Source organism: Ochotona princeps, chromosome 2 (genome assembly GCF_030435755.1).
Source record: "Ochotona princeps isolate mOchPri1 chromosome 2, mOchPri1.hap1, whole genome shotgun sequence".
NCBI classification, from domain to species: Eukaryota; Metazoa; Chordata; class Mammalia; order Lagomorpha; family Ochotonidae; genus Ochotona; species Ochotona princeps.
The window spans coordinates 51,201,993-51,227,027 of record NC_080833.1 but is presented as its reverse complement, the minus strand read 5'-3'; the positions used below and the strand labels follow the sequence as shown (position 1 = coordinate 51,227,027).

General features: G+C 41.3%; 2 protein-coding genes across 8 annotated transcripts in view; one reads left to right on the top strand and one right to left on the bottom strand.

The window, feature by feature from the left end:
- The window catches only part of DOCK7 (dedicator of cytokinesis 7), a 224,280-nt gene extending 221,977 nt beyond the window's left edge, over positions 1 to 2,303 (top strand). For all 4 annotated transcript variants that reach the window (XM_004588728.4, XM_058657374.1, XM_036494308.2 and 1 more), the window contains one exon: positions 2,238 to 2,303. In XM_004588728.4, coding sequence (XP_004588785.3) covers positions 2,238 to 2,280 — 43 coding nt within the window. In that variant the 3' untranslated portion in view covers positions 2,281 to 2,303. The remainder of the gene's footprint in view (positions 1 to 2,237) is intronic.
- A 2,903-nt stretch (positions 2,304 to 5,206) lies between these two features.
- USP1 (ubiquitin specific peptidase 1) lies at positions 5,207 to 16,279 on the bottom strand. 4 transcript variants are annotated; one of them, XM_058657394.1, is made up of 9 exons: positions 16,131 to 16,279; positions 13,243 to 13,481; positions 12,300 to 12,420; positions 11,561 to 11,665; positions 10,629 to 10,789; positions 8,996 to 9,687; positions 8,074 to 8,244; positions 7,446 to 7,647; positions 5,207 to 5,993 (listed from the first exon to the last, which is right to left on the bottom strand). In XM_058657394.1, the coding sequence occupies exons 2-9, from the start codon at positions 13,410 to 13,412 to the stop codon at positions 5,261 to 5,263; spliced, it is 2,355 nt and encodes a 784-aa protein (XP_058513377.1). In that variant the 5' UTR covers positions 13,413 to 13,481; positions 16,131 to 16,279; the 3' UTR covers positions 5,207 to 5,260. The 4 variants fall into 4 exon arrangements, with proteins under 4 accessions (XP_058513377.1, XP_004588783.2, XP_058513372.1 ...); XM_004588726.3 differs by lacking the exon at positions 16,131 to 16,279 and adding an exon at positions 15,267 to 15,399; XM_058657389.1 differs by lacking the exon at positions 16,131 to 16,279 and adding an exon at positions 14,914 to 15,062.
- Between the last annotated feature and the right edge of the window lie 8,756 nt (positions 16,280 to 25,035).

Sequence of the window (25,035 nt, the reverse complement as noted above, 5' to 3'; positions counted from 1 at the left end):
ACAAAACATACCATTTCCAGCGTCCGACACTGACGGGGGACCACCTCAAAGGAGGTTCCCACTCAATTTCCAGCAGGAAACAGCTTGCTGGCCTCCCTCCCCAACTTGTGGTTTCCTCTTTCTGCACTCTGTTCCTCCTTGTTGGCTCCATTGCTGGCTTGTCCCCTCCAGATGAAGGCACAGAAGGTGAGGGGACTGGATACTGGCTGGTCAAGCAGGTGTCTTCACCTGTTCAGTTCCCTCTGGTCCTCAATGCTTTCCCAGAAATGCTGCTTTCTTCCTGTCTGCAGGAAACCTACCTGTACATTATATCCTGAGCTTTACTGTCCTCTGTGACCTACTTCATAAAGTTCAATCCTTTAAACATTTGTTTTTAATATCTTCAGGCAATTTTTTGGCAACTTAGAAAAACACTTTTCTTAATCAGCAGTCTCTATTTTAAAGACTCTTTTCCTTGGTGCCAAAAAGCAAAACCAAAGCTGAATGTGGTCTTTTACTTGTTCTCCTATAGTTTAACAGCAGGAAAAATAAGAAACTTAAGGATAAAGCAAATTACTTTGTGATATTTCAAGAATACCATCCCCTTCACTCTTCAATATTTACAAGATAAAAATTTTAATTTTGCTTATAAATCTGGAATTTTTTTTATAACATTTGAAAGGCAGTTAGAGGGAGAAATCTTCCATTTGCTGACTCACCCCCAAAATGGCCACAACAGCTAGTCTGGCCCAGGCCAAAGCCAGCAGCCCAGAGTTTCTTGCTGGTCTCCCATGTGGATACAGGGGCCCAAGCACTTAGGACACTTTCGCAGGCATGCTAGCAGGATGCTGAATCCAATCAACCTGGATTTGAACCAGCACTTGCATGGGATACCAGCATGCCTGCCCCTAAATATGGAATATTAAACTGACAGTTCTCAAGTGTGAACTGGGACCAGTAGGAACAGATCCCTAAGAAACTTGTAGGTTTTTGTGGTCTTTTTATATTATTTGTCCTTTTTCTCCTTCTCTGAGGGTATGACTGAGTTTCCCTGAGATTACATGAAATATGATATTCTAAGATTATAATATGGTAAATATAACATACTTAAAAAGTTCATGAAAAATGGGGTAAATGGTGAACTTTTATGGTGCAAATATTTTGAAACCCATAGTTTTTTCCTAATACATATTTTTCACAAACTTTTGGAAGACCCCCTCCAATGTCTGGATTTCACAAACTTTTTGGACCAAAGTGAAACTCTTGAATTCTATTTTTCTACAAACTCTTCAGTGTTCCCTTATATAACCATCATGATTCCTGGAGTTCGGACTTTTATGTCTGAGATCCGTTGTTTTTCCTCCCTAGAAGTTTTTCAAAATTCACTTTTATTTGAGAGAAACAGGAAGAAAGATGAGAGCAAGTTCCAATCACTGGTTCAGTCCTCAAGAGGTTGGTGGCCACAACCAGAGCGCTCCTGTGTGTGTGGCAGGAACCTAATGACTCAAGTAATTTTTAAGAGTGCAAAAAAGGAGGGCCCGGCGGCGTGGCCTAGCGGCTAAAGTCCTCGCCTTGAACGCCCGGGATCCCATATGGACGCTGGTTCTAATCCCAGCAGCTCCACTTCCCATCCAGCTCCCTGCTTGTGGCCTGGGAGGGCAGTCGAGGACGGCCCAGTGCTTTGGGACCCTGCACCCGCATGGGAGACCCAGGGGAGGTTCCTGGTTCCCAGCCTCGGATCGGCGCAGCACCAACCCGTTGCGGCTCACTTGGAGTGTGAATCATCGGACGGAAGATCTTCCTCTGTGTCTCTCCTCCTCTCTGTATGTCTGACTTTGTAATAAAATAAATAAATCTTTAAAAAAAAAAAAAGAGTGCAAAAAGGACCTGAGACAGTTATTGGTTTAAGACTTAACAAGTTAGAAAACACCATTCTTGGCCATTTAATAACCACAAGCCTTTTCCTGAAATCTCCCAGTAATCCTAAAGTCTTTGTTTTGGCACAGCACTTGATGTATGTACTGAGCAAATGAAAAAATGACCAATAAACTTGCCAAAGTAGTTAGTATGTTTCTCATCTGTAGAGAAACTTATAAGCCAAAACACACACATGTAAAGCAGAGTACATGGGAACGGCATCTAACTTCGAAGAACTGTGGCAAAAATGGTTATCTTGGAGAGAAGAAAGTTTGTCAACATTTTATGGCATATGTAGAAATGTTTTCTCACAACTGTGTCCTCTCATTTTTTCCCCGCAGAGATTCCTTCAGTCGAATGAGCCTTCGTAAAATGGATCTTTAAAATAAATGAACTTGTTTTATTCATTTGACAAGAGCCATGTATTCAACATTGAACTGAAAAGAAGTTATGCTCTATTGGAAAATGACTTAAGATGTACTTCTGGGAATTACAGCATTAAGCAAATCACCGAAAAATGCCAAAATGATATCAAATGTAGACTTTTAAAAGTTGAGAATCATGGCTATAGTTTCTACTGTTCTGGTAACATACTGTTATCTTATTTTAAGACATTTTAATGACACAAAGGTACACTATACATTTGCCATTATTTATATTATAGCTAATGTTAAGTTTATTTACTTTAAGGTCATATTTCTTAATTTATATTACCATTTATAGATTCATTTTGGAACCATTTTAAATGTAGTAATGCTTATTTTAAAGGTACTATTAAATATGTGAATGTTTACACTAATTTACTGAGTGAGACTTAAAACTTTTCTTCAGTTACAAAGGCAGGGTAGTAAGTTGATTCAAGAACAGGGTCTAAAATTAGCAAAGAAATCCATAAGCACTTTATGGGCCCAAAGAATACCCCAACTTAAATGAGTTAATGAGTAAAGACAGGTAGCAACCAAGGCTTTGTGAAATCTATTTAGATTTCAATTTATTTTCTATTTAGATTCCAAAAATTTGTCATTATGGAACTGTTTATTTTGGTGCAACAAGTTTTGAAATCCATGCACATAAGGGATGTTCAAAATGTTTGCAGAAAATGAGCATTAAAAAAATACATGGATTTCAAAGTTTTCTTCACCAAAATAAAATTACTTGTTAATTCCACCTTCCATGAACTTTGGATACTCTAATTGTACCTGATAAAAAAGCTTTTAATCTATAGATATCAAATATTAGAAAGTCAATACCAAGCGACAGGAATCATAAATGCTTGTATGATTCAGTCATAACTGTCTGCTTCTTAACTCTTAGCAGTTAAATCTTGCACAAGTTACTTTCTGACTCATGAATTTTAGAAAGCACTTGTGAAAGTGGCTTTAATCAAAATTAACTGTTATATTAAAAGTAGAAAACAATCTGAGAAATTAACATGTTCTTTGTCCAGTTTTCCACAATGCTTATTTACAATTTCTAAAAATGTTTTACTTTCTGAACGGTAGTTTACCTTATGACATTTATAGTCCATTTCTACTAAAGTTATATAAACCATTTAAGAATGCTCACATTTAATCTGCTGCTTTTATCCTGCAGTTGATGGCTGATATACCCCTCTCCAACCTATGTTAGTGAACAGGCAAGTATTATCTCAAATTCCTCATCTTATCAACTCAGACTAAAGGAATTACAACAGGGCTCCTCTGCTCTTTATCAAAAAGAGAAGTCCCAAGGGCATAACTTCAAACCTCTATCCTGGGGAAAGAGAAAGAGAAAGAGGATGTGTAGAAGTCAAGAACTCCCCCCCCCCTTTCCCTTTTTGAAGTATTAACCCTTAAGTCACTTTAGGTACCTGTAAGTGGGAACTTGAAGTATTTCATATAAATCTCAGTGACAATACTAAAGATTTAGAAGACATACAATGATTTAATTATCACGAGTTACCAATTCTCAGAATTTAGGCAGAACTCTACATGGTATGATGCAAAATACTTTTTTTACATCAGCTTTTCGCTTTCTTAAAAAATAAATAAATACAAACTATCTCACATCAGGAATTTATATTAGTTCTTGATATTGGCTGTCTTTAGAGGTCCAGATTCTACTATACACCCACTGGCTGTTGCATTAATGACTGCAAATGCAGTAGAGAAGAACCATGACTTTATGGCCGAATGTAGCTGATTTTCTAGTTAACCAGCTAACTCTAATTTGTTGAAGTGGAACATTTAACAATGTCACTCCAGTAACACTTATATACTGGTCAGAATAATTTTGAGCAAATCTTAGTATCAGGAATGTTCTTAAACAAGTCATAAGATGATTGATTCATCAGCTAACAAAGTGAAAACCAGGTTTTAGGTGGACTCAAAGCATCGTAAGTTCTCCAGTTTGGGATTCTAGTAAATACTATATTTATATAAAGGACAACTAGAATGCAATAATTATTATAAACATCTTAAATATGACAACCTGATGGATTGAACACTTCTCTTCTGTGAAAAGTTCTCCACCTCCACTGTGAGAAAATGTTGACTATCACACCAAGGTAATTGTGCATGTTTACTCTTTATATAAACATAAAGGTTCTTAAGATAAATCAGCTGTATTTATAATAGAACTATGAAAGTAAAAACTCAAGTATTTGTATACATATTTGTTAAGCAATTTAAATTTTATTGACCTCCCAGTTTTTTAAAAAAAAAAATTAAATTTAGGTCATATCTAAGTTTGATGTGCTATATACAGATCATGCAGAGTATGGGTATGAAGAGAGAAATTAGTCCATGCCCAAAAAGCTTCCCTAGAGTACAGGGTCATCTTAAATACGTTCTTGAGAAGGTATCAGAGGCTGTCCAGGTTTTTGGAGACACTCGAAAGAGTCAAGGCACAAATTATACGTCATTGTGAATATACACATTCTAGACTTTGTGCCTTTGATACAAACTGATATAAAACTAATTAAACTGATGAAATTCTACTTCTTAGGTGAAAACCATGGGACCTATAAAACATCATGTAGGCAATTACTCCAAAATATGGAGAATACAAATACAAGCACTTTATTTTAAAAAGCAAACACAAAAGGTCAGTGTAAATCCAAAAGTATGTAAATGCCTCCATTACGAACCTATTTAAGTTTGTTCCCAGAAGCTAATGCGTCACTAGTCTCTACAAAGGAAAATGAATCCTAAAAAATTAACATTGTTTTCAGTAATTCAAATTTCCACTATAGAAAAACCTAGAGACCAATAATATCCAGTAACTTCAAAAGATAAGCTAAGAGACTCTTTCATGTAATCAACTTTACCAATGTTTGTCCAGGTCTGTTTAATATATATATATGTACAATGAAAATACGTTTACTCTATAATTTCTTATAAAACAGTAAGTAAGGAGTAGATGTAGGAGATGTAGAAGGGGAAAGAGAATTCAGAAAGTCCTTTTCTTCAGTAACTTTCACTTCAGAATCATCAAAAAGCAACCACTTTCCCTCATACTCCTTTAAGCTTTGCACTACATATGAAATTTTGTTCTCAAATCCACTAATGGTAACGCCTGTTTGGTCACTGGAGTCCTTGTTTCCATCAGACTCACGAGTCCCGTTAGGACTGTTAGTGTCCGAATTTCTATTTTCAGCAAATGCTGTACTGGTCACTTTGTCAGGATTAGCTGCTTTACTGTGAAGCTCATAATCCGTCTTGCTCTTTTGTCCTCCAAGAAGTCCAACAGCTTCCACATTTTTTTTGTTCAGAGCTTTACTTGGCTGTGTATTTCCACCGACTCTAATGGATACTTCTTCATCATAATTTTCAGCCACACCCCTTGCTTCCTCCTCATTCAATGGTTCTGGCTTACCTATTTCACACATTTGGTCAACCATAAAATTTCCCTTATCTAGTTCTAAACTGTTAAGGTCTGTGACTTTAACGGAAGCAGTGTAATGCCCACTACTAATTGTAATGCCACTGTGCATCACAACTGCAAATAATCCATAGCTGTCATTAGTTGGTTTTGTGCTCCATTCTTCTAGTGACAATTTAAGAGGTGTCAGTAAAGGCGTGTTGATCTTGGAAAGTCCACCACCGTAACAATCAAACCTTTGGGAGGAAAAGAAACAAGGTTTCCTGTGGTTCCATTTCACATGTGTATTTACTCATTTTTATTTATTTGAAAGGCAAAGACAGAAAAAGAAACTATGAATTCTCTTCATCAGCTGATTCACTCCCTAAATGCCCTCAAGGGCAAAGTCTAGGCCAGGCTGAAGTCAGGAGCCACACACTTCCTCCAGGTCTCCCAAGTGAAAGGCAGGGTCTAAAGTACATGAGTCACTGGCTGCCTCCCTGGTGCAACAACAGGAAGCTGGATTCAAAGGTCAAGGTGAACTCAACACACTCTGCTGTGGGACACTGGAGTTCCAAACAGCAGTGGCTTCGACTACTGGACCATAACGCATACATCCATTGTAAATTCAAAATTTAAAATTTTGTACCCAATATGAAACAAAGTGAAAGTTTAAATGAACCCTTAATATTTAGCTGCTCATAGGAATAGATCAGAAAGTAGAAGACTCCAAATCTGAGTAATTCTGAGTAAGTTACATACACATACTACAATTACTGCTAAATATTTAGGTATTTTTAGATTATCTTTTCCTTTTTCTAGCTTTGTGCAGTAAGAAAACAGATGGAATTTTCAGAAAACTGAACTTGAAATCAAGTTTTTAGTCAAATCTTTATCAAACCATGGGAATAAAAATAAGCATCGTAGAAGGATAAGCACGTGGTGTAGCATTCCTGGGATACCCCCATCCCATAGCAAAGTAGTTCCAGCTCTATTCCCATTCCAGCTTCCTACTAATGTGCATCCTAGGAGGCAGCAAGTGATGGCTCAGACAGCTGGGTGCCTCCACCCGCAAGGGAGAATCAATGAGTTTCAGGCTTCTGGGCCTGGCTCAGACTGTGCCCTAGGAAAGTATTGTAATAGTAATAATTTTTAAAAAGTCCACCAAGTTTTTAAAGATTATCTTTTTTTGCATAATAAAGGGCATAAAAGCTTCTCAAAAGTTCTTACTGCAACCTGAAACAAGTCATGATGTACACAGGAGTAATACCTACAATGCCATGTGACAGAAAAAAGTTTTTATATTAATTTTTAAAATAACTTTTAGACCTATGATTCTCAACTACAGAAGAACTTTTTCAATGATTACTTGGATTTCCTGGCTTAATGAAAACTGAAAAGATTTTTGCCTTTCTGATTCTGAAACAAACTTAATGCATACAAGATTTATTATCAGCTCTAGTCAGTTTTACTAAAACTGAATTCAAGTATAACAATTTAAAAATGTATTAAGAAATAATTGAGTGTGTATTCATACTAAAAAGGACTTAAACGTGCATTTTTACAGGGAAACTGTTTAATACAAGAAAAAACTTAAGGCAATCTTTACAAATTCATTTCAGTACTCTTATATTCATACTGTTAAATATTGTAACAAAACCTCTAGAGCAGTTTATTTTCTTCATATATCTTTTATTTGTAATACTCACTCCAAGCCACTAGCAGCAAAGCACTTCAAATGAATAGTAATAACTTCAGGCATTTTATCAAACAAAAGACTTCGTTCAGCTTCAGTGTAATGATGGCAATTTTCACAGAAATATTTATCTTCTCCCACAATCCTTTCCACTGAAGCGAACTGTGAAATTGCCCATCTTAAGGTCTTCATTTCCGTTTTTGGTTCTGGAGAAACTACAAAGACAATCTTTTCACTTATAAATGTGAGACATTCAAAAATTGAGTCACAAAGTTACTATGCACAGAATTAGTATTCAGAGATTTTACTTTCAGAAACTACTTTTATAAATGTACACAACAATGTATACCTCTTTCTTAGCCAAAAATCATTTATGTTATAGGGACAGTTGGCCTCATTAAAAGCTAAAGTGGTGGTGGGGGAGAGGGAGGCAAAGACTGGGTTTTCTTCAGTAGACATCATTATTTACTAAATGCTTACTCTTAAACAAGTGAGATCTGTTAAGCAGAAAGGTTGTACGTTAGATCTATAGTTATTAGAAGCCAACTATTCCCTCTCTAAACACCTACAAGGAAACTATGCAGCTTTGAGGAAAACTACAATTTTGCCATGGTCTACAAAAAAACTTAAATTTTGCTTACCTTCAGAACTCTCCTCCACTTTAGAAAGCTCATCTTCTTGCACTGGTACACTAATGTCCTGAAAATCTTCTCTTCTTTCTGTTAAACTTTCACATTCCAAGCAACGAGTCCTTAATACCAGCTGACCTTGAAATAATTTCTCTACTAGCTCAAAACCAATTTGCTCTGCACCTGAATTTAAAATAGGAAAAGTCAAGTCTACAGATTTTTTCAATATAGCCAAAATAACCATTCTGCCAGTTAAATAGTGTATCATGAATTAAGAACCCCATTTTCATCTTCAGCTTATTAGCACTGATACCATGTTCCTGAAATACAAATTTCCTTTAAAAAATGCTTGTTACTATGAGTTATTAAAAGTTAATTTTATCTTAATTCCCGTCCCTAAGACACCCCGTACAGAAATAACCAGAATTAAGTTGGCACTTTTATGAAACTTCACCATATTAATAATTTTCTCTGAAATATGCAGATTGAACAAAACTGCAGCCAAAATCAAAGGAGGCAGAACTACAGACTCCACTTCAAAAATTTTATTCAGTGCAATTTCCTTTATGCATTTACACCAAATATTGCATAGACAAAGGAAATGAGTTTTCCTACTCAAACATGCTCATGTTCCCAAATTAACATTATGATGCATGTAATTAAAATTAAAGGATCTTTCAAAAAGTCCACGGGAAAAAATTCCCACATATTTAAAAATTCTTTATACCAAAATAAACTTTTAAATTCCATTTCCAGACTTTCTGAATTGCCCTTGTTTGTCTACAAACATCTAAGAAAAAAGTTGAAAAAAAATCACAGTTCCATTAAATTTCCTTCTAACAAAAATTTTAGCCATACAAACTATGCTGCAAAGTATTGTAATTCTAGAACTATGAATACTCCCTCCCTATTGAAGGCTACAAATTATACTGACCTTTGTTTATGGGCTTAGCTTCACTAGCATTTACAGGTGTAACCTTATTTCCTGGAGACTCAAGACCAGAAACATTAGTTGTGTCAACAGTTTCACACTTCTCCACATCCTCTTCAAGATCACATTCATTTTCTTGAGACTGTCCTTTGGCTCCTTGATTTGTTGTTATTTTTCCCAGACTACAGAATTTAGAAAGAATGCTGGGTTGCTTAGCTGATGACTTTAACCAATTTATTTTTACTCTTGATTTCTTTTGTGAGGGTCTTGCACTCTCATTTTCAGAAATGCACTTGGGAATTACTTTAGAAGGAAGCTCTAACGTATCACCTACAGCTTTTCTTTTGGATCTGGTTTGTCTCTGGTTCTCTTCCAGTGACTGGTGTTCCTTGGATGTTTTAACTTTTTTCTTCGAGTTACCAAATTCAGAGTCACTTTTTCTTTTTCCGTTTCCTTTTGGAAGCTTTTCTTTACAGTCCTCAGAATTCCTCATGTTGTCAGTCTCCACACTGTTAAGATCACTCACTTCCTCTTTCTGATCAGGTTTTTCTTCTATCTTAGTAGGTAATTCCGCATTATTTTTTACTTCTTCTTTTTTTAGGAGTTGGCATGTTTCTTGAATGTTTCCCAAAATACACTGTAATACTTCCTGTGCATCATGCTGTAGATATCCTTCATACATTGGGTTGAGTTCCCTATAAACAGAAATTTTCATTTCATCTATTCTAGTTTTGAAGACACAGCACATAAACTCTTAAGTAAAAATTCATTCACAGGAACATCACAATTGCTTCCTTTTGAAACCTATTATAACAGTTATTTAATTCCCTTAAGTTAGAAATTGTTAATACTTGCATGGTGTTTACCATATGCCAGACAGATCGATTATATGTGTATGTATGTATATATGTACACACATAATCAAAATAATCCCATGAAATAATAAGTATTGTCATCCCAACATAAAGGGAACTAAACAGGCACAAAAAATTACATCACCTGCCAAAGATCACAGAACTGGTGAATATGCACAGAACATTCAAACCTGCTCTTGGGCAGCAACCTACCAATCTCTCTTAACAAAGGCAGAGGAATGTAATTCATGTAGATTCTTCCTAAATGGCTGTTTTTTTAATGTTTTTTTTTAAAAAAGGCTATTTTATCTGTAACGTTTTTTCAAAGGCAATCTAATCCAATGGATTCATTGCCTAAGCACATGCAACTAGAATATCTGGAATTCAGTTCCTATACATAGTAATTCCTCATCTGAAATCTTTACGATCACATGCATTTTCAGAATCCAGAAATTTTCAGATTTCAATACAATGTGGCACATAAACACAATACAAATCACCAATCTAAGCCAGTATTCTAATTCAACTTTATTTCTCAGAAGAATGTTTACATTAGAGGTAAATATGAATAAAGATTGTAAATAATAACCTCATACAAATTTGATGTAATTAATTTAATACCAATTTTATGAACAGATTTTTCCATTCAGAGCCTCTGGGCTATAACGGACTATCAACCTGAAATGGCTATTTTTCTTGGCCTTTATTCTTACTCGTTCACTTTCCTTCAAAGAAACAATCAGTTATAATGGAATCCTAAAATTGTTATTAATAGGTTATACCTGAGTGTGTTAAGCAGTCGCCTTGGTTGAGTAGCAAGTTCATCAGTATATTTCTCTGGATTTAAGAGAAAACTAGCCTGAAGTTGTTCAACTGAAATTATTAAGGACTGTAAACTGCATATCAGTTCATAACTTGCCAAAGAATCTTCTTTGCAATTTCCCTGTCAAGAGAGAATGCTCAAACCTGTTATTGTCATTTTTTTTAAATATTTATTTTTATTAGAAAGTCAGATATATAGAGAGGAGGAGAGATACAGGCAGATCTTCCATCTTTTGATTCACTCCCCAAGCAGCCACAATGGCCGGAGCTTGCCGATCCGAAGCCAGGAGCCTGGAGCCTGTTCCAGGTCTCCCACGCAGGTGCAGGGTCCCAAGGCTTTGGGCGGTCCTCAACTACTTTCCCAGATGGGAAGCAGGGCTGCCTGGATTAGAACTGGCGACCATATGGGATCCCAGCATGTGTAAGGCAAGGACCTTAGCCACTAGGCTACAACGCTGAGCCCTTATTCTCATTTATAAACAAAGTATCTTCCCCCTTTTTTGTTCCACTACACACCAGCTTTTCTAAATCCCACTATACTACTAATTTCCAAGAGGATTTTTTGAAGTTACTTTCTATTTGGATCCTAATGGCTTTCAAATTGTGGAAATCAAGCATTTCTTTAAATATACCCAGTTAAATTTTAAATCCCAACCCAAAAACAATTATGAATACAGATTAATGACAAAAGTCTGCAGCAAAAAACTCTAGGAAAGAATAACCTAATTATATTAGCATTAAAAAATAATTGCCTGACAATACAGAATACTGTGAATTCTTACTTAGAAGTAAGATAACCTTTTTGTCATCCTTCATCAAAACTCTCTTGCACATTATTGTGTTTCTATAAAAGTGGATTTCTGGTAATTAAACACTACTTTCTGTTTTTTACCTTATCTCTTTGATTGGCTTCATCCTTTAAAGCGTCTTTCTTCCTTGAAATAATATTAAATAAGTGCTTCACTCCAGATTTAAAACCAGGACAAAAATATAACACCTGTGGAAAGCAAGACTGTCTAAATGTTTACTGAACAAATATAGCGTACCCCAAATCATGAAAACACAGCAGTGCATTCTGTGCAGAACTTTGAACATGCTTTAGTTAAATTCTGGGACTAAATTTTTGTCTTCCCTCCACAAAACATTGGGCTGATTCATATAGTGCTTAAGGTGACAAGAACACACAACATAATACAAATATAAATTCCAAGGGGGTTAAGATAACATATCACCAGGATGTCAGGCGGAGAAATTAAAGGTTTGGCATCTTCTAATCAGTCAAAGTCTACTCAATTTAGTTTTCCCACCTTTATTTAGTGTATCACACCAGAAGGTGATTTTACAATCAAAAAACAAATCCAGGATAGACAATAAAAGTCCTCCAGAAACCTGGAGTTCCCAGTGGCATTAAATGGCCCATCCTTCTCTGCCTTACAGCTGCAATGGGGAACCCTTTCTCTGTAAGAGTCACTGATATTAATAATATCACTTCGAAACCACACAAATTATCAACTTAACAATTAGCCTTCTATAAATATTCTAGTCCTGCTTGCAGTTGCCTCGTCAGGGCCAAACCAAATGAGTTTGTGTGGATTGGATATTTCCCTCTTACAGCAAAACTGTCAGCTTACCTGGAGTATACTATTAAGATAACAAGTATTGCCAAGGTTATTCAGTCCCACAAACGGTAGTAAATTTTCTCTCTTCTCACTGTTTATAGGTGAAGACTGTGTTGCAGGTACAACTTGATCACTATTAAGCAGAAGGGAGAAAGGCATCTAGTAGTATCTTAAGAAAACAGTATTTTGTTTTTCCACAGAAGTTGTACAATAGGAAAAATACACAGATTTTATTCAGATGACTTGCAGCCCTCTTAGTCTTGTACAGCCACTAGCTATTTTTACTGTGGTACCTCAGTTATAAACAGGAATGCTGATACAAGTTCACTTATCATCTCTTTAACTGATGACTGACAGAAACTAGCAAACTATACACAGGACTCAAATACACTTTGGGGCCACCTAGTGGAGTGCCCATTTGTTGAATACAAAGCCAGTGTCAACTTCAGCTAGAAAAAACTTTCCTAAAAAAGCATAGTAGCATTAACAAGGATACTATCTGCATCAAAAGCAGTTAAGTATAGTTTGCAACTTTTATTTCTCCAACAGGTGTATGAGCAGTTGTGAGTACACAGCTATTATGACTAAGGTTAAATATCAGAAAACTGTCAAATTTCCTACATCCAAGGACCACCTACTTCCCTACACCTACATAAATGTGTTACACTACAAATAATGTTTAAATTGTTAATAACTTCAGTTCATAACTATTTCTATAAGTTAGTCTAAATAGCTGAACACAACAGTGATGCACATTACAGATCTGAGCGTATTGTAGGAAACCCCAGTCATCTCTGTTCCTAGCACATACTGCCCCAACTGCATTCTCACGCGTCCATTCTTTGTTTCTCTGGCACCTCTACAGACTATTAGGTTAGCTTGGAGGGATCAACTCAAGTCCACTACTTGACACAGAATTCGTCAATGTGTAAAAATATACTTAAAAAATACATACATTTCAGAGCCTCTACATTCAGAAGCCTTTTCTTCACTCTCTTGAGAATCGGTAAAATCCAAGGCTCTCTTGGTTTCCTTTTTCTGAAAAAACTTCAAGGAAAGTCTGTTTTTCTTGGATGGACTGCCTCTTGAAAGCCCATTACTTTCACTAGGTATGACACCAGGCATTTTCTCTTCAAATCCCAACGAGTTGACAGGAATTAATATACAGAGGGCAGTTGTAATCACCAATAATATCTATTAATCACAAAACAGAAGTTTCATTAGTTCTGTAATAGGCAACAAAATCTTCAACTCTGAAAACAAATTCACCCAGGAAGCAGTTCAAATTGGAACTTTCTATTTAAAAACCTAATGCTTGACAACAGATGATAATGTTTACTGCTAAGGAATCGGCCACACTGTCCTTGAACTTTTTTCAACAATATAACATGAAGGGGCACCCTCAAAAATATCCTTTTTTAGTAGACCTGCAGTGATTATTATCAAAGAAGAATGTAATTTTCCATCATAATTCATGCTAAAACGTTTACAAAGTGCCTATCATATCCAAACCTAAATTAGGGATGAACAGAAAAACAATGTAGTTCTGGGAACTAACAAGTCCTCCCTTTAACCTCTAGTTAGCAGGAATATAGGAATAAAGCCAAACGCTTCAAGTGTAACCCACAGGCATACAGGTCCCACATCCAGTCACACCTAAAGCCTTCCAGAGGAAGACGGAGCGGCTGCACTTTGTGTACAGTAAGTTCACAGGTGTCAGCAGCCACCCCGAACTTTTTGAAATTGTTTTTTTGAAAGTGCTGAGTAGGAAAAATAGATGACTTGGCTTTTCTTCTGCAGTCTTATTTTTTCAAAGTAAAACTTTTAGATGATATAAAGCAACACTTGTGGTTTTTTCACTGGGAAATGGGGGGGGGGGTGATCGGATTTGAGCACTTCCGTAAACTTACTTAGAACCTAAAAAACTAGAGCAACGAGTTTCAAGTGTAAACACGGCGTAGTAAGAGGAGCTACCCGAAACGCACCCAAGTTCCATTCGGAAGCATTTCATTCAGTTGACTCGGATCTAGGAATTCACAACCCAAACCCAGCAGCGAAAACACTTTCCTGGAAAGTCGACCAACCTCCCCGCACGGTCTCCAGCCCAGCTTACTCAGAAGAACGCTCAACCAGCCAGCGCTCACCCGGCAGGGACCTCCAAGTACTGACGCTTCTCGTAAACAGGTTCAGAAGAGCCACCAGAACAGCCGACAGAAGCCGGCTTCTCAGCGGCAGAGCGGACACCCCCGGGCCCCAGAGCGAGGATGCCAACGCCGGCCAGGGGCATCATTTCTTGTTCCTGGTCTCCTAACCTGGGCAGAGAGGTTCTATCCAAACCTCTAACTAAATCCACTTACTCCTCTAACTGAATCCACTTTCGCAGAACACAATGCTTCCCACATGAAGCATTCTCTTTTAACAAGTGACAGCACGAACACCCAGTCCCACTTGCTTCAAATTCGTCCCCTCGCCAGATGACATGACTCAGTTGCTGCTTTCCAAGGAGAATCGTAAAACCCTCCCGAACAACAAACATCTCTGCTGAAGTTTCAAGACACGTGGCGTTCTTAACTGAGAAAACTGTAAGTGCGAGAAAAACGCGCGCTAACATTTCGCAACTGCCTACCCAGGACAACGTCAAGGCAAAACATCCCCCCTTGTCCCTGTCGGCCACCGCTGCAGAGGGAGCCGAGCAGGCGGGCCGCCACAGCGCCGGCGACCGTGCCCTTCGGCCGGCGCTCGGGGCGCGGCGGGAGGCGGCGTCCTCGGCCCGCCCCGCGCCCCCGCAGCTGGCCAGCGCACCGCACCTGCCTCCCCGAGCCGCCCCAGGCCACCGCGGGAGCGCACGCCGGCCAGCTCGGCCAGCGTGCAGGACCCAAACGGCGTGCGCTCCTCGCCCCGCAAGCCCCGACTAACTCGGGTGTGCGGCCAACTTGCCTCGGCGCAGGACGCGCCAGCCCCTTCTCAGGCCCTCCTCACCTGGTCATGGCCCAAACGCGGTCCGCGGCGCTGACGCCGGCGTGTCCCACCGGGAAGAGTGCGGGTGCGACAGGTCAGTCCCCTGTCCCGACCCCGCAAGGTCCCCGACCCAAGAAAAAGCTGGCCGCTCGCCCTCCCCGCGGGGGAGTGACCATCCACGGCCAAGAGCGGGAAGCCGGGCCGCCGCTCGCTCCTGTCCGCTGCCGGCACCCCACTACATGCCCGGAGCGCCGCCCGCCCCGGGTGGCACGGAGCGCCCCGAGCCGCGGCCCCGCTCGCCAAGCGCCGGAGCCGCGAGGGTCTCCCCCACTCCACCGCCGAGGGGAACTTGGCGCGTTTTCCTCAGGCTCAGGACCCCCGTGTGTTAGCCTCCGCCCGCGCCAGCACTGCGCTCGAAGGTGGCGTCCTTCGAAAATGCCGGTCCTCGTCGCCACGCTGCACAGACGCCAAAGACCAGGGCCGCCTCGCGGCCGCCCCTGCCCCCGGCGCGCACGGGCTCCGGAACCCGCTGGAACGGTAGCTCCCCCAAGATCCTAACGGGTTCCGACTTTCAAACAGCGCAGGCAGAGTCTCGGGCAGCTCGCGCGGGTCCTCGCTGAGGGCGCGCACTGGACGCCTGCCTGGCGGGCTCGAGCCTCACACCCATTTTTTTTTTTTTTTTTAACCATTCGTGCGCGCGAGTTACGAGTACGGGTCGGGAGACGGGACAGAGGGAAGAAGGGCCGGGCCCTCTTGCACCCTGGTGCTCAAACCCGCCAATCCGTGACGAACCGGCCCCAAGACCTCACGCCCCTCCCGGCCCAGGGGAGCCAATCAGAAGTGCCCAGACGAAAGCTAACTGGTTGTAGGAAGTCTAGCCAATACCGTAAAGGAAGAAAGTGCTCGGGCCAATCCTTGTCAGCTCTCCAGAGCGTTCCTGAGGCGCGGCTCCCCGCCTCCCGCGCTCATTGGCGCCCGCGTGCGCGCTTCCCGCGACTGTTAGAGCCGAGCCGTGCGTCGTGCGCGTCCCGCGCGCCCCGCGCCCCGCGCTCGCTGAGGCGCGGCCTGAGGAGCGAGGCGCGCGCCCTGCCCGGCTCTCTGGCATACACACTCGGGCGGGGTTACCAAGGAGACCGGCGTCTGGAAATGGAGAGCACTCTTGCCTTCCGCTAGGCGCCTCGGCTTTCTGGTTCTGGATCGCAGCCTTGGCCCGCAGGGGAAAGATGTTTTTCTCGTCCGGAGGAAACAAGCCTCTGCGGCGGAAGACAATAGACCCTTGGCTGAATGCTGGAGGGCTAAGCCCCCACCTCAGACACTGGCCTCCCCTCACGCACTCCGCTTGGCCGGTGCAGTGGGCGCGCACGCCGCGGCAGCGACAGCCCGTGCGGCTCTGTGCACTCCGAGGCTCAAAAGCGCTAAGGCAGGCGCCTGTGTGTGTGTGTACATTTGTCTCTGTGACGTTACCTCAGCACAGGTATTTGAAGAGTTAAGCAGGAAAAGTTTAGTCCAATTCCATTCTTTCAAGGATTGTTCCTGCTGTGTACTGCCCGGGTGTTTTTCAAAGCACAAGACCGCGGCGTGAATGAAATAAAATAGCATTCCCTACCCTGAAACAGTTTTACATCGTAGGAGAGGAAGGCAGATGTTAAATACTCGCACATTCTAGAAATGGTGGGGGAAGTGCGGTTTTATTTTTATTTTTTTAATTTCTATTACAAAGTCAGATATACTGAGAGGAGAGACAGAGAGGAAGTGGAGCTGGCGGGATTAGAACCAGCGGTCATATGGGATCAAGGCGAGGACCTTAGCCACTAGGCCACGCTGCCGAGCCCAGGAAGTGCGGTTTTAGGTAGTTTAGTCCGGAAAGCTCTCTGGAGCAGCGAGCATGAGAGGTAAGTAAGTGAAGAATGGTCGCTGCAGAGAGAACAGCCAAGTACAAAGTGCTTCAGTGTGTTTGGGGTTCTGGAAAGTGAGGAAGCTGGGCACCTACGAGTCTGGGTGGAAGGCTGCACAAGCGTTTAGCACAGTTGGCTGGATTCTCATGGAGCAGGCCAAGATGGAAGGCACCGAGTGTTTCTGGGCTGGAGAGTGGGAGGGTTTGTAAAGTGGCTGCCCCACTGTGAATAAACTATTGACCTTGAGGAATGCAAGCGGGAAGGTCCATTAGGAGACTGTTTAGTAGTGCGGGAGTAAATTATGACTTGTAATAACGTGTTGGCTAAGGAGATGTTGAGAAGATGAAATCTAAGATACTTTATGTGTGTGTATGCGTGAACATAGATAGAAATCTGTGCACATAAATGCACATACACAAATATATATAATAGTCATTAAGATTGACCGCCCAGATAATGGTAGCTGAGGCAGTCACACCAAACCCAGGAGCTTGGAACTCAATTCCAGTTTCTCACATGTGTGGGAACCCTTTCCTGCTTCCTTCCTGGGTGCCACATGAGCAGGACGCTGGGATCAGGAGGCAGTCAAACACAACTACCCGGCTGTGGAGGCTAGCCACCCCCGTCCCGCCACGTCTTAACCACCTGGCCAAACACCTAGGATTTTGTTTGCCCCCAGGATATACTAGGAAGTATAACGACAAGCTTTGCTGTGAATACAGTAGGAGACTAAAAGATGACAGTTCCCCAACCCAAGCAGCTAGATTGTTTTGTCCTTGCTTAAGCACAACACCAGTTCTACTAAATTCAGTGGGAGGGCTCATGTTTCTTAGATACAGTAAGGTTGAGATGCCTGTTTCTTTTTTTTTAAGATTTATTTATTTTAATTGAAAGATTTACAGAGAGAAGGGGAGACAAAGAGAAAGATCTACTGACTGGGCCTGGCACGATAGCGGTAGTGGTTAAAGTCCTCGCTTTGCATGCACCAGGATCCCGTATGGGTGCCAGTTCTAATCCCAGCAGCTCCACTTCCCATCCAGCTCCCTGCTTGTGGTCTGGGAAAGTGGTCGAGGATGGCCCAAAGCCTTGGGACCCTGCACCCGCGTGGAAGAGCTCCTGGCTCCTGGCTTTGGATTGGCTCGGCTCCAGCCGTTGCAGCCACTTGGGGAGTGAATCATCGGATGGAAGATCTTCCTCTCTGACTCTCTTCCTCTCTGTATATCCGCCTTTCCAATAAAAAATTAAATCTTTTTTTTTTTTTAAAGGTCTACTGGCTAGAGTCCTCATCTTACACGCACCGGGATCTCATATAGGCACTGGTTCTAATCCAGGTTGCTCCACTTCCATCCAACTCCCTGCCTGTGACCTGGGAAAGCAGTAGAGGATGGCCCAAAGCCTTGAGACCCTGCACCGGTGTGGAAGACCTGGAAGAAGCTCCTGGCTCCTAGTTTCGGATTGGCTCAGTTCTGGCAGTTGAGACCACTTGGGGAGTGAACCATCGGATGGAAGATCTTCCCCTCTGTCTCTCCTTTTCTCTCTAAAACTGACTGGGCTCAACTACCCAATTCTTAATGACCGCTGATGTAGGAACATCTGAAACAGTGGGATTAAATAGGCGGGCAGCGTTCCCAAACCTCCATGGCAGCCTTCTATGAGCACCAGACATCTCTGCTTCTAGTGCTTCATGGACACTGCATTCTAAGGGTAGTACTTCCATTTCCAAATATAGAAGTATTTGAAAGGCTGGTACCATGCGCAACAGGCTAATCCTCCACCTTTAAGCGCTGGCATCCCTTATGGGCACTGGTTTCTGTGCCAGCTGTTCCACTTCCCATCCAGCTGGGAAAATAGAGGAGAAAAGCCATGTCCTCGGAGCCCTGCCACCCACGTGGGACACCAGATGAAGCTCCTAGCTCCTGGCTTTGGATTGATGCAGCTCTGGCCATTTGCGGAGTGAACTAGCAGGTAGGAGATATTTCTATATCTGTCTCTCCTCTCTATAAATCCAACTTCCGGGTGAAAATAAATCTTTTTTTTAAATTACAAAAAAAGAGAAGCTGTTGAGTTTCTACATCCCTTCCAGATTTCAAATTGCAGGAGTTTATAATTTCTACAGTAGCACAATTGTGTTCCTTTCTGTTTGCAAATTGGCTTAATAGAGGCATGAGTTCTTTCATAGAATTTTGTTTGCAGTGTCAAGAAAAAAACCAGAAAGTAATAAGTTTATCAACTTTTCCAATCATTTCCCTTCATACCACAATTTTGCTTGACAAAATTGTAATCTACTTTCTAAAGTTCACAACAAGTTTACCAAATATCTTGCAACTGTATGAGCAGGATCACCAGTTCCCCCACCTTGCGGTAAAAGTGTTTGCCACTTACTACCCAAATGTTTCCACTAAAGCAACACCGCATTTCTTTTCAAGCTATGTTATACAATGATTATACATGGACCAAATTGTGTAATGAGAGATAGGCTAATCCATGAGTAATAGAATATTTTCCAATATCCTTAGCCAAGATGAACATTTTTGTTATCTCAGACTGCAGAGAGAAAAATTCTAGATTAGAATGGTGATTCCAATATGTGGTTTCTACCCTTACAGTTCATGGTTACTGCTTGAGCTCCAGCCATTGTGTCTACATTCCTATAAATGTGAAGGGAAACAAGACAAAAGGGCACATGCTCTCTCCTTTTAAGAAGACTTCCTTAAAGCTATACACACAATTCCTATAGAGAACCCTTGACAGCATCCAGATGGCCGTAAGCCCAACCACCTTCTTATTGTGTCCTTGCATGGTCTTTTATTAATGTACATGGAGAGAAAACTCTGGTATCTCTTTTCTTGTAAGAATATGGATATCATCCCAGGCAATCACTCTTATGACCTCATGGGTTACAGTTTGTGTCCCTTCAGATTAATATGTTGAAATCTAATCCATACTGTGGTGGTGTCTGGAAGTAGCTCCTTGCAAGACAAATCAAGAATGGCATTAGTACTTTGTAAAAGAGGCCCCAGAGAACACCCTCGTCACCTCCCAAACGCAAGGATTCCATGAGAAGATGGCTGTCTTTGAATCCGAAAGTGTATCCTAACCACCTACAGAATCTGCTGATGCCTTGGTGGGGCTTTCCAGCTTCTACAACCAAGAAAAAGACATTTCTGCTGGTTATTAACCACCCAGATCATGCTTTTATGTCAGCCCAACTGGACTAACATTTCTTCTAATTATTCACCAGAGACCCTCCCACCAGAACTATCACACTGGTATTAGGATTTCAACAGGAGTTTCAGATCAACACAAACATTCAGACACCATTAATCAATTAATGCTGTATCTCAGGAATAGATGGCAAGCATGAATGCAACGCTTAACAAATCTTAAGAAACCAGAGGTGGGCCCGGCGGCGTGGCCTAGCGGCTGAAGTCCTCGCCTTGAGAGCCCCGGGATCCCATATGGGCGCCGGTTCTAATCCTGGTTGCTCCACTTCCCATCCAGCTCCCTGCTTGTGGCCTGGGAAAGCAGTCGAGGACGGCCCAATGCATTGGGACACTGCACACCCGCGTGGGAGACCTGGAGGAGGCTCCAGGTTCCTGGCTTCGGATCGGCGCGCACCGGCCGTTGCAGCTCACTTGGGGAGTGAATCATCGGACGGAAGATCTTCCTCTCTGTCTCTCCTCCTCTCTGTATATCTGGCTGTAATAAAATGAATAAATCTTTAAAAAAAAAAAAGAAACCAGAGGTGCCTTTTCTTATCGTATCTCCATTTAACTCTCCATCTGGGCCTGCCAAAAAATAGATGGAGCTGAAGGATGACAGTGGATTACTGCAAACCCAACCTGTTATCAGGCCTGATTGCAGCTACCGTGCCAGATGCGGTATATTTACTAGAGCACACACATACAACCCCAGATCTTTAGTATGCATCACTGATTCTAAGTGAATGCATTATTTCCTATTCCATTCGTAAGGTCCAGAAATAAAATTCCCACTGGAACAGTCAAATGTATACAGTCACAGTTTGACCCAAGGCTGTGTTAATAACACTCTTACCCTGATTATGAAATGGCCTCAAGATATTTGAACGTTTTGGAATCTTGTAGAGCATCATATGGTATCTGTTTGGGCAAAATTACGATATAAGACTAGAAATGAACGTTTGTACTGAAGGTGGGAAGGGGTCTACAAAAGAAAGCTAACTCCTCATCTTCTATATTGGGAAGTCAAAAGATAATGGCTAACTAAACACAAAAAATGGAACTATGAACATAACATATCATTTAGATATTTGCAGGCGAATATGAAAAAAGCAGTTAACAATTGAGAATGAACTCTTACTGCAGCCATTTAACTCTTCAAATCTTATACATGTATAACTTGGAAGAAGACAAACTTTTGCATCACTCTACTGGAATTGTTTTCTTTTTTCTTTCTCTGGGAAAGTTCAGAGCAAATAGGCTTATCAGGAGGAAGACTATGTTGGATTGACATGAAAACTCTTCTTACCTTGAAATATGAAAGAAAGGTACAGGCTGTGGCCCTTGGGCTTTAGCTGGCGTTTTTTATAATGGCAGCCAGCATTGAAAAAGTTGGTGAAACTTCTATCCAGTAATTAAACAATAAAGATTACTTCATCAAGCTAAAGTCTGCTCATAAAGTGAAATGTACTCAGCTTTAGGATTTTAGATTCTTTTTATAGGTGGGAGGACCTATCCTGCCTGGGAAAGGAATTTCTTGCCCCTCTTCCTGCGGCTTTGGGAGCAATTTCGTGTTGTCTGAACGTCCAGTAAGTGGGTGGGTGCTGAGGGGGCAGCAGGAAGTCTCATAGGCCTATTTATATTTCACAGGAAGAAAGTCTTATACCATTATTATTCCCTCTATCCTCTAAGTATTTAATTCACCCTGAAAGAGATCAACAATTAAACTTCAATAGCAGTGTTTTTTATTCTTTGAATAAAATTTACTTCCATAAAGTGTTAGAGATTTTGAGTAGCATAATGGACAATGGCTTTTCCAATCTTGTTTTTTTTTAACATATATTTTTATTGCATTTCCTTTTTTTTTAAAACTAATTACATTGCATTATGTGATACATTTTTTTATGCACTTGGATTCCCCCAGCCCCTCCCAAAACCCTCCCCCGACAGTGGATTGCTCCACCTTGTTGCATTTCCATAGTTCAAATTCAGTTGACATTCTTTCATTGGAGGTATTTACTAAGCATAAAGTCCAACATCTTATTATCCTGGTAAGTTCAATGGTTTCTTGGTGAGACCATCTCTGGTCTAAAGGTAGAGCTGGCAGAGTATCATTCCAATCAATTAAAAGTCCCAACATAATATTTCCAACCATTTACAACATTATGGCATTAATTGACATGGTATTGATTAACCAATATGTTAATAGGAAAATGCAGGTTCTCAACCACAACCTGTGACTTCTTCATAGACATTTCAATTTTGGTTTACATTCAACCGTATTCTATACACCTTAAAATGGCTTAGATTGCTATTCAGCTGTCTCATGCCTATTTTAATTTTAGTCTTTAGCAGTTTATAGCATTGAAGCATGATTTCGCTGAACCTGGCTGTTTTTCGGGTGGTCTAACTCTATAATTCTATTTTTTTTTTAAAGATTTTATTGTTATTGGAAAGCCGGATATACAGAGAGGAGCAGAGACAGAGAGGAAGATCTTCCATCCGATGTTTCACTCCCCAAGTGAGCCGCAACAGGCTGGTACGCGCCGCGATCCGATGCCGGGAACCAGGAACCTCTTCCGGGTCTCCCACGCAGGTGCAGGGTCCCAAAGCTTTGGGCCATCCTCGACTGCTTTCCCAGGCCACAAGCAGGGAGCTGGATGGGAAGTGGAGCTGCTGGGATTAGAAATGGCGCCCATATGGGATCCCGGGGCTTTCAAGGCGAGTACTTTAGCTGCTAGGCCATGCCGCCAGGCCCTAACTCTATAATTCTAACAGGATATATGTCAACTGTTTAGGTGAGCATGTTTAGGAGGGGTGTGCAGAGAAATCTTCCATGCCCCAGTGAGAAGTAACTAATCTTTGTGTCCCACCCAGTGAGGTATAAGTGCATCCCTGCTGACCGTTTCCTGTCTGGTTCTAAGCTTTCCTTGTTGTTCTCTGTCTATCTATTCTAGTTTTGTTTGTTTGTTTATTTGTTTTGAGGGGTTTCTGGAACGCTCCTGATGGTTATTACAAGAGGGCGGTGGGGACCCAAAGTTGGAAGCAGGCAAGGACCAGAGAAAGCTCCTCTCCCTAGTCCCAAAGGAAGTTTACTGTTCTTCTGTTTCTGCGGACCGCTCAGGGATCCTGGTTGTTGTTCCGATGACCTTGGAACCTGCTAGGCAGGATTTGGGCTTCTTCCATCCCATGTGGTAGATCCAAATGGGGGTGGTTGACCTCAGAGTTCTTGGTCTCCGAAGGCACTCCATTTCCCCGTGGTCTCCTTGGCAATAGGGATGTAGTCCTCGGTGCTCCTTGGTGAGAATCTGGGAGTCTTCAGGATTTCCAATCTTGTTTTAATTAAGTGTAACATATTTCCTTTGTGAAGAAAAAAGTCTTTACAATTTGGCTTTCAAGAACTTTTAAATCAGCCTCTATGTCCCATTCTGGTCCTTTCCTTCTAGCAAATTCAAGTCTACTTTTCAAAAATGTTCTTAGTTAACTTACAAATGGATTGCTTTGCTCGTGTTATATGCTTAAGCTACAGTGATTACATTACAGTTACCATTTTTAAATGTTTGTAAGCCTTAACTTTAGAAAATAATTGTTACAACTTATTTATTTACTTGAATGGGAGAGAGGAAGGAAGGACCAAGAGATCTTGCTTCCATTGGTTCACTCCCCAAATAGCCCAAATGTCCAGGGCTGGGACAGTCTAAAGCCAGGAGCCAGGAGTTCCATCGAAGTTTCAAACATGGGTGCAGCAGCCCAAGCACTTGGGGTATCTTTCACTGCTTTACCTGGCACATTAGCAGAAAGCTGTATTAGAGGTGGAGCAGCTGCAATTCAGACCAGCACTGCAATATGGGGTACAGGCATCAAAGGTGGCAGCATAACTTACTATGCCGCAACACTGGCACCTGAAAAGTAAATCTTTTTTTTTTTTTTTTTAAAGATTTATTTTATTTTTATTACAAAGTCAGATACACTGAGAGGAGGAGAGACAGAGAGGAAGTGGAGCTGTCGGGATTAGAACCAGCGGCCATATGGGATCAAGGCGAGGACCTTAGCCACTAGGCCACGCCGCCAAGCCCTGAAAAGTAAATCTTAAGCATATTATAACATACTATTCATTACATGTTTCTTGGTCACTTCATTTTCGACTCTGAACATTGGTCATGTATTTTTCTTTTTTTCCCCCCCTTTAAATATTTATTTATTTGAAAGATTTTTACAGAGAGAAAAGTAGAGGCAGAGAGAGAAGTCATCCATCTGCTGGTTCACTAACCAAATGATGGCCTTGGTGGCCAGGGCTGAGCTGATCTAAAGCTGGGAGCCAGGAGCTTCTTCCCAGCTTCCTACCTGGGTGCAGGGGCCCAAAGACCTAGGTCATGCTCCTGTGTTGCCAGATCATAAGCAGAGAGCCGGATCAGAAGTGGAGCAACTAGGGCAGGAACTGACTCCCATATGGAATACTGGTGCTTGCAGGAGAATTGGCCTGCTACATCACTGTGATGGATCCACATATTTTTTGATTACACAAGTATATGATTGGCTGTCAAGGCGATTGTGAGACCACTTTGTTGCATTTTTTTTTCATCTTTCTGATCAATTTCTGAAATTCAGTTTTGTGGAGGCCTTCATATGGAACCACGCCAATTTGGTGACCCAAACAATGTACTATTCCCTGTGATTTTCCATGTGCTATAGATT

Bases quoted from the DNA above. Each gene is read 5' to 3' on its own strand.
- USP1 (XM_058657394.1), bottom strand. From the start codon at position 13,412: ATGCCTGGTGTCATACCTAGTGAAAGTAATGGGCTTTCAAGAGGCAGT. The intron at 11,666-12,299 runs GTAAGCTGACAG...TGCTTTCCACAG, and splicing joins ATCTTAATAGTATACTCCAG to GTGTTATATTTTTGTCCTGG. The intron at 10,790-11,560 runs GTAAAAAACAGA...CTCTCTTGACAG, and splicing joins AAGCCAATCAAAGAGATAAG to GGAAATTGCAAAGAAGATTC.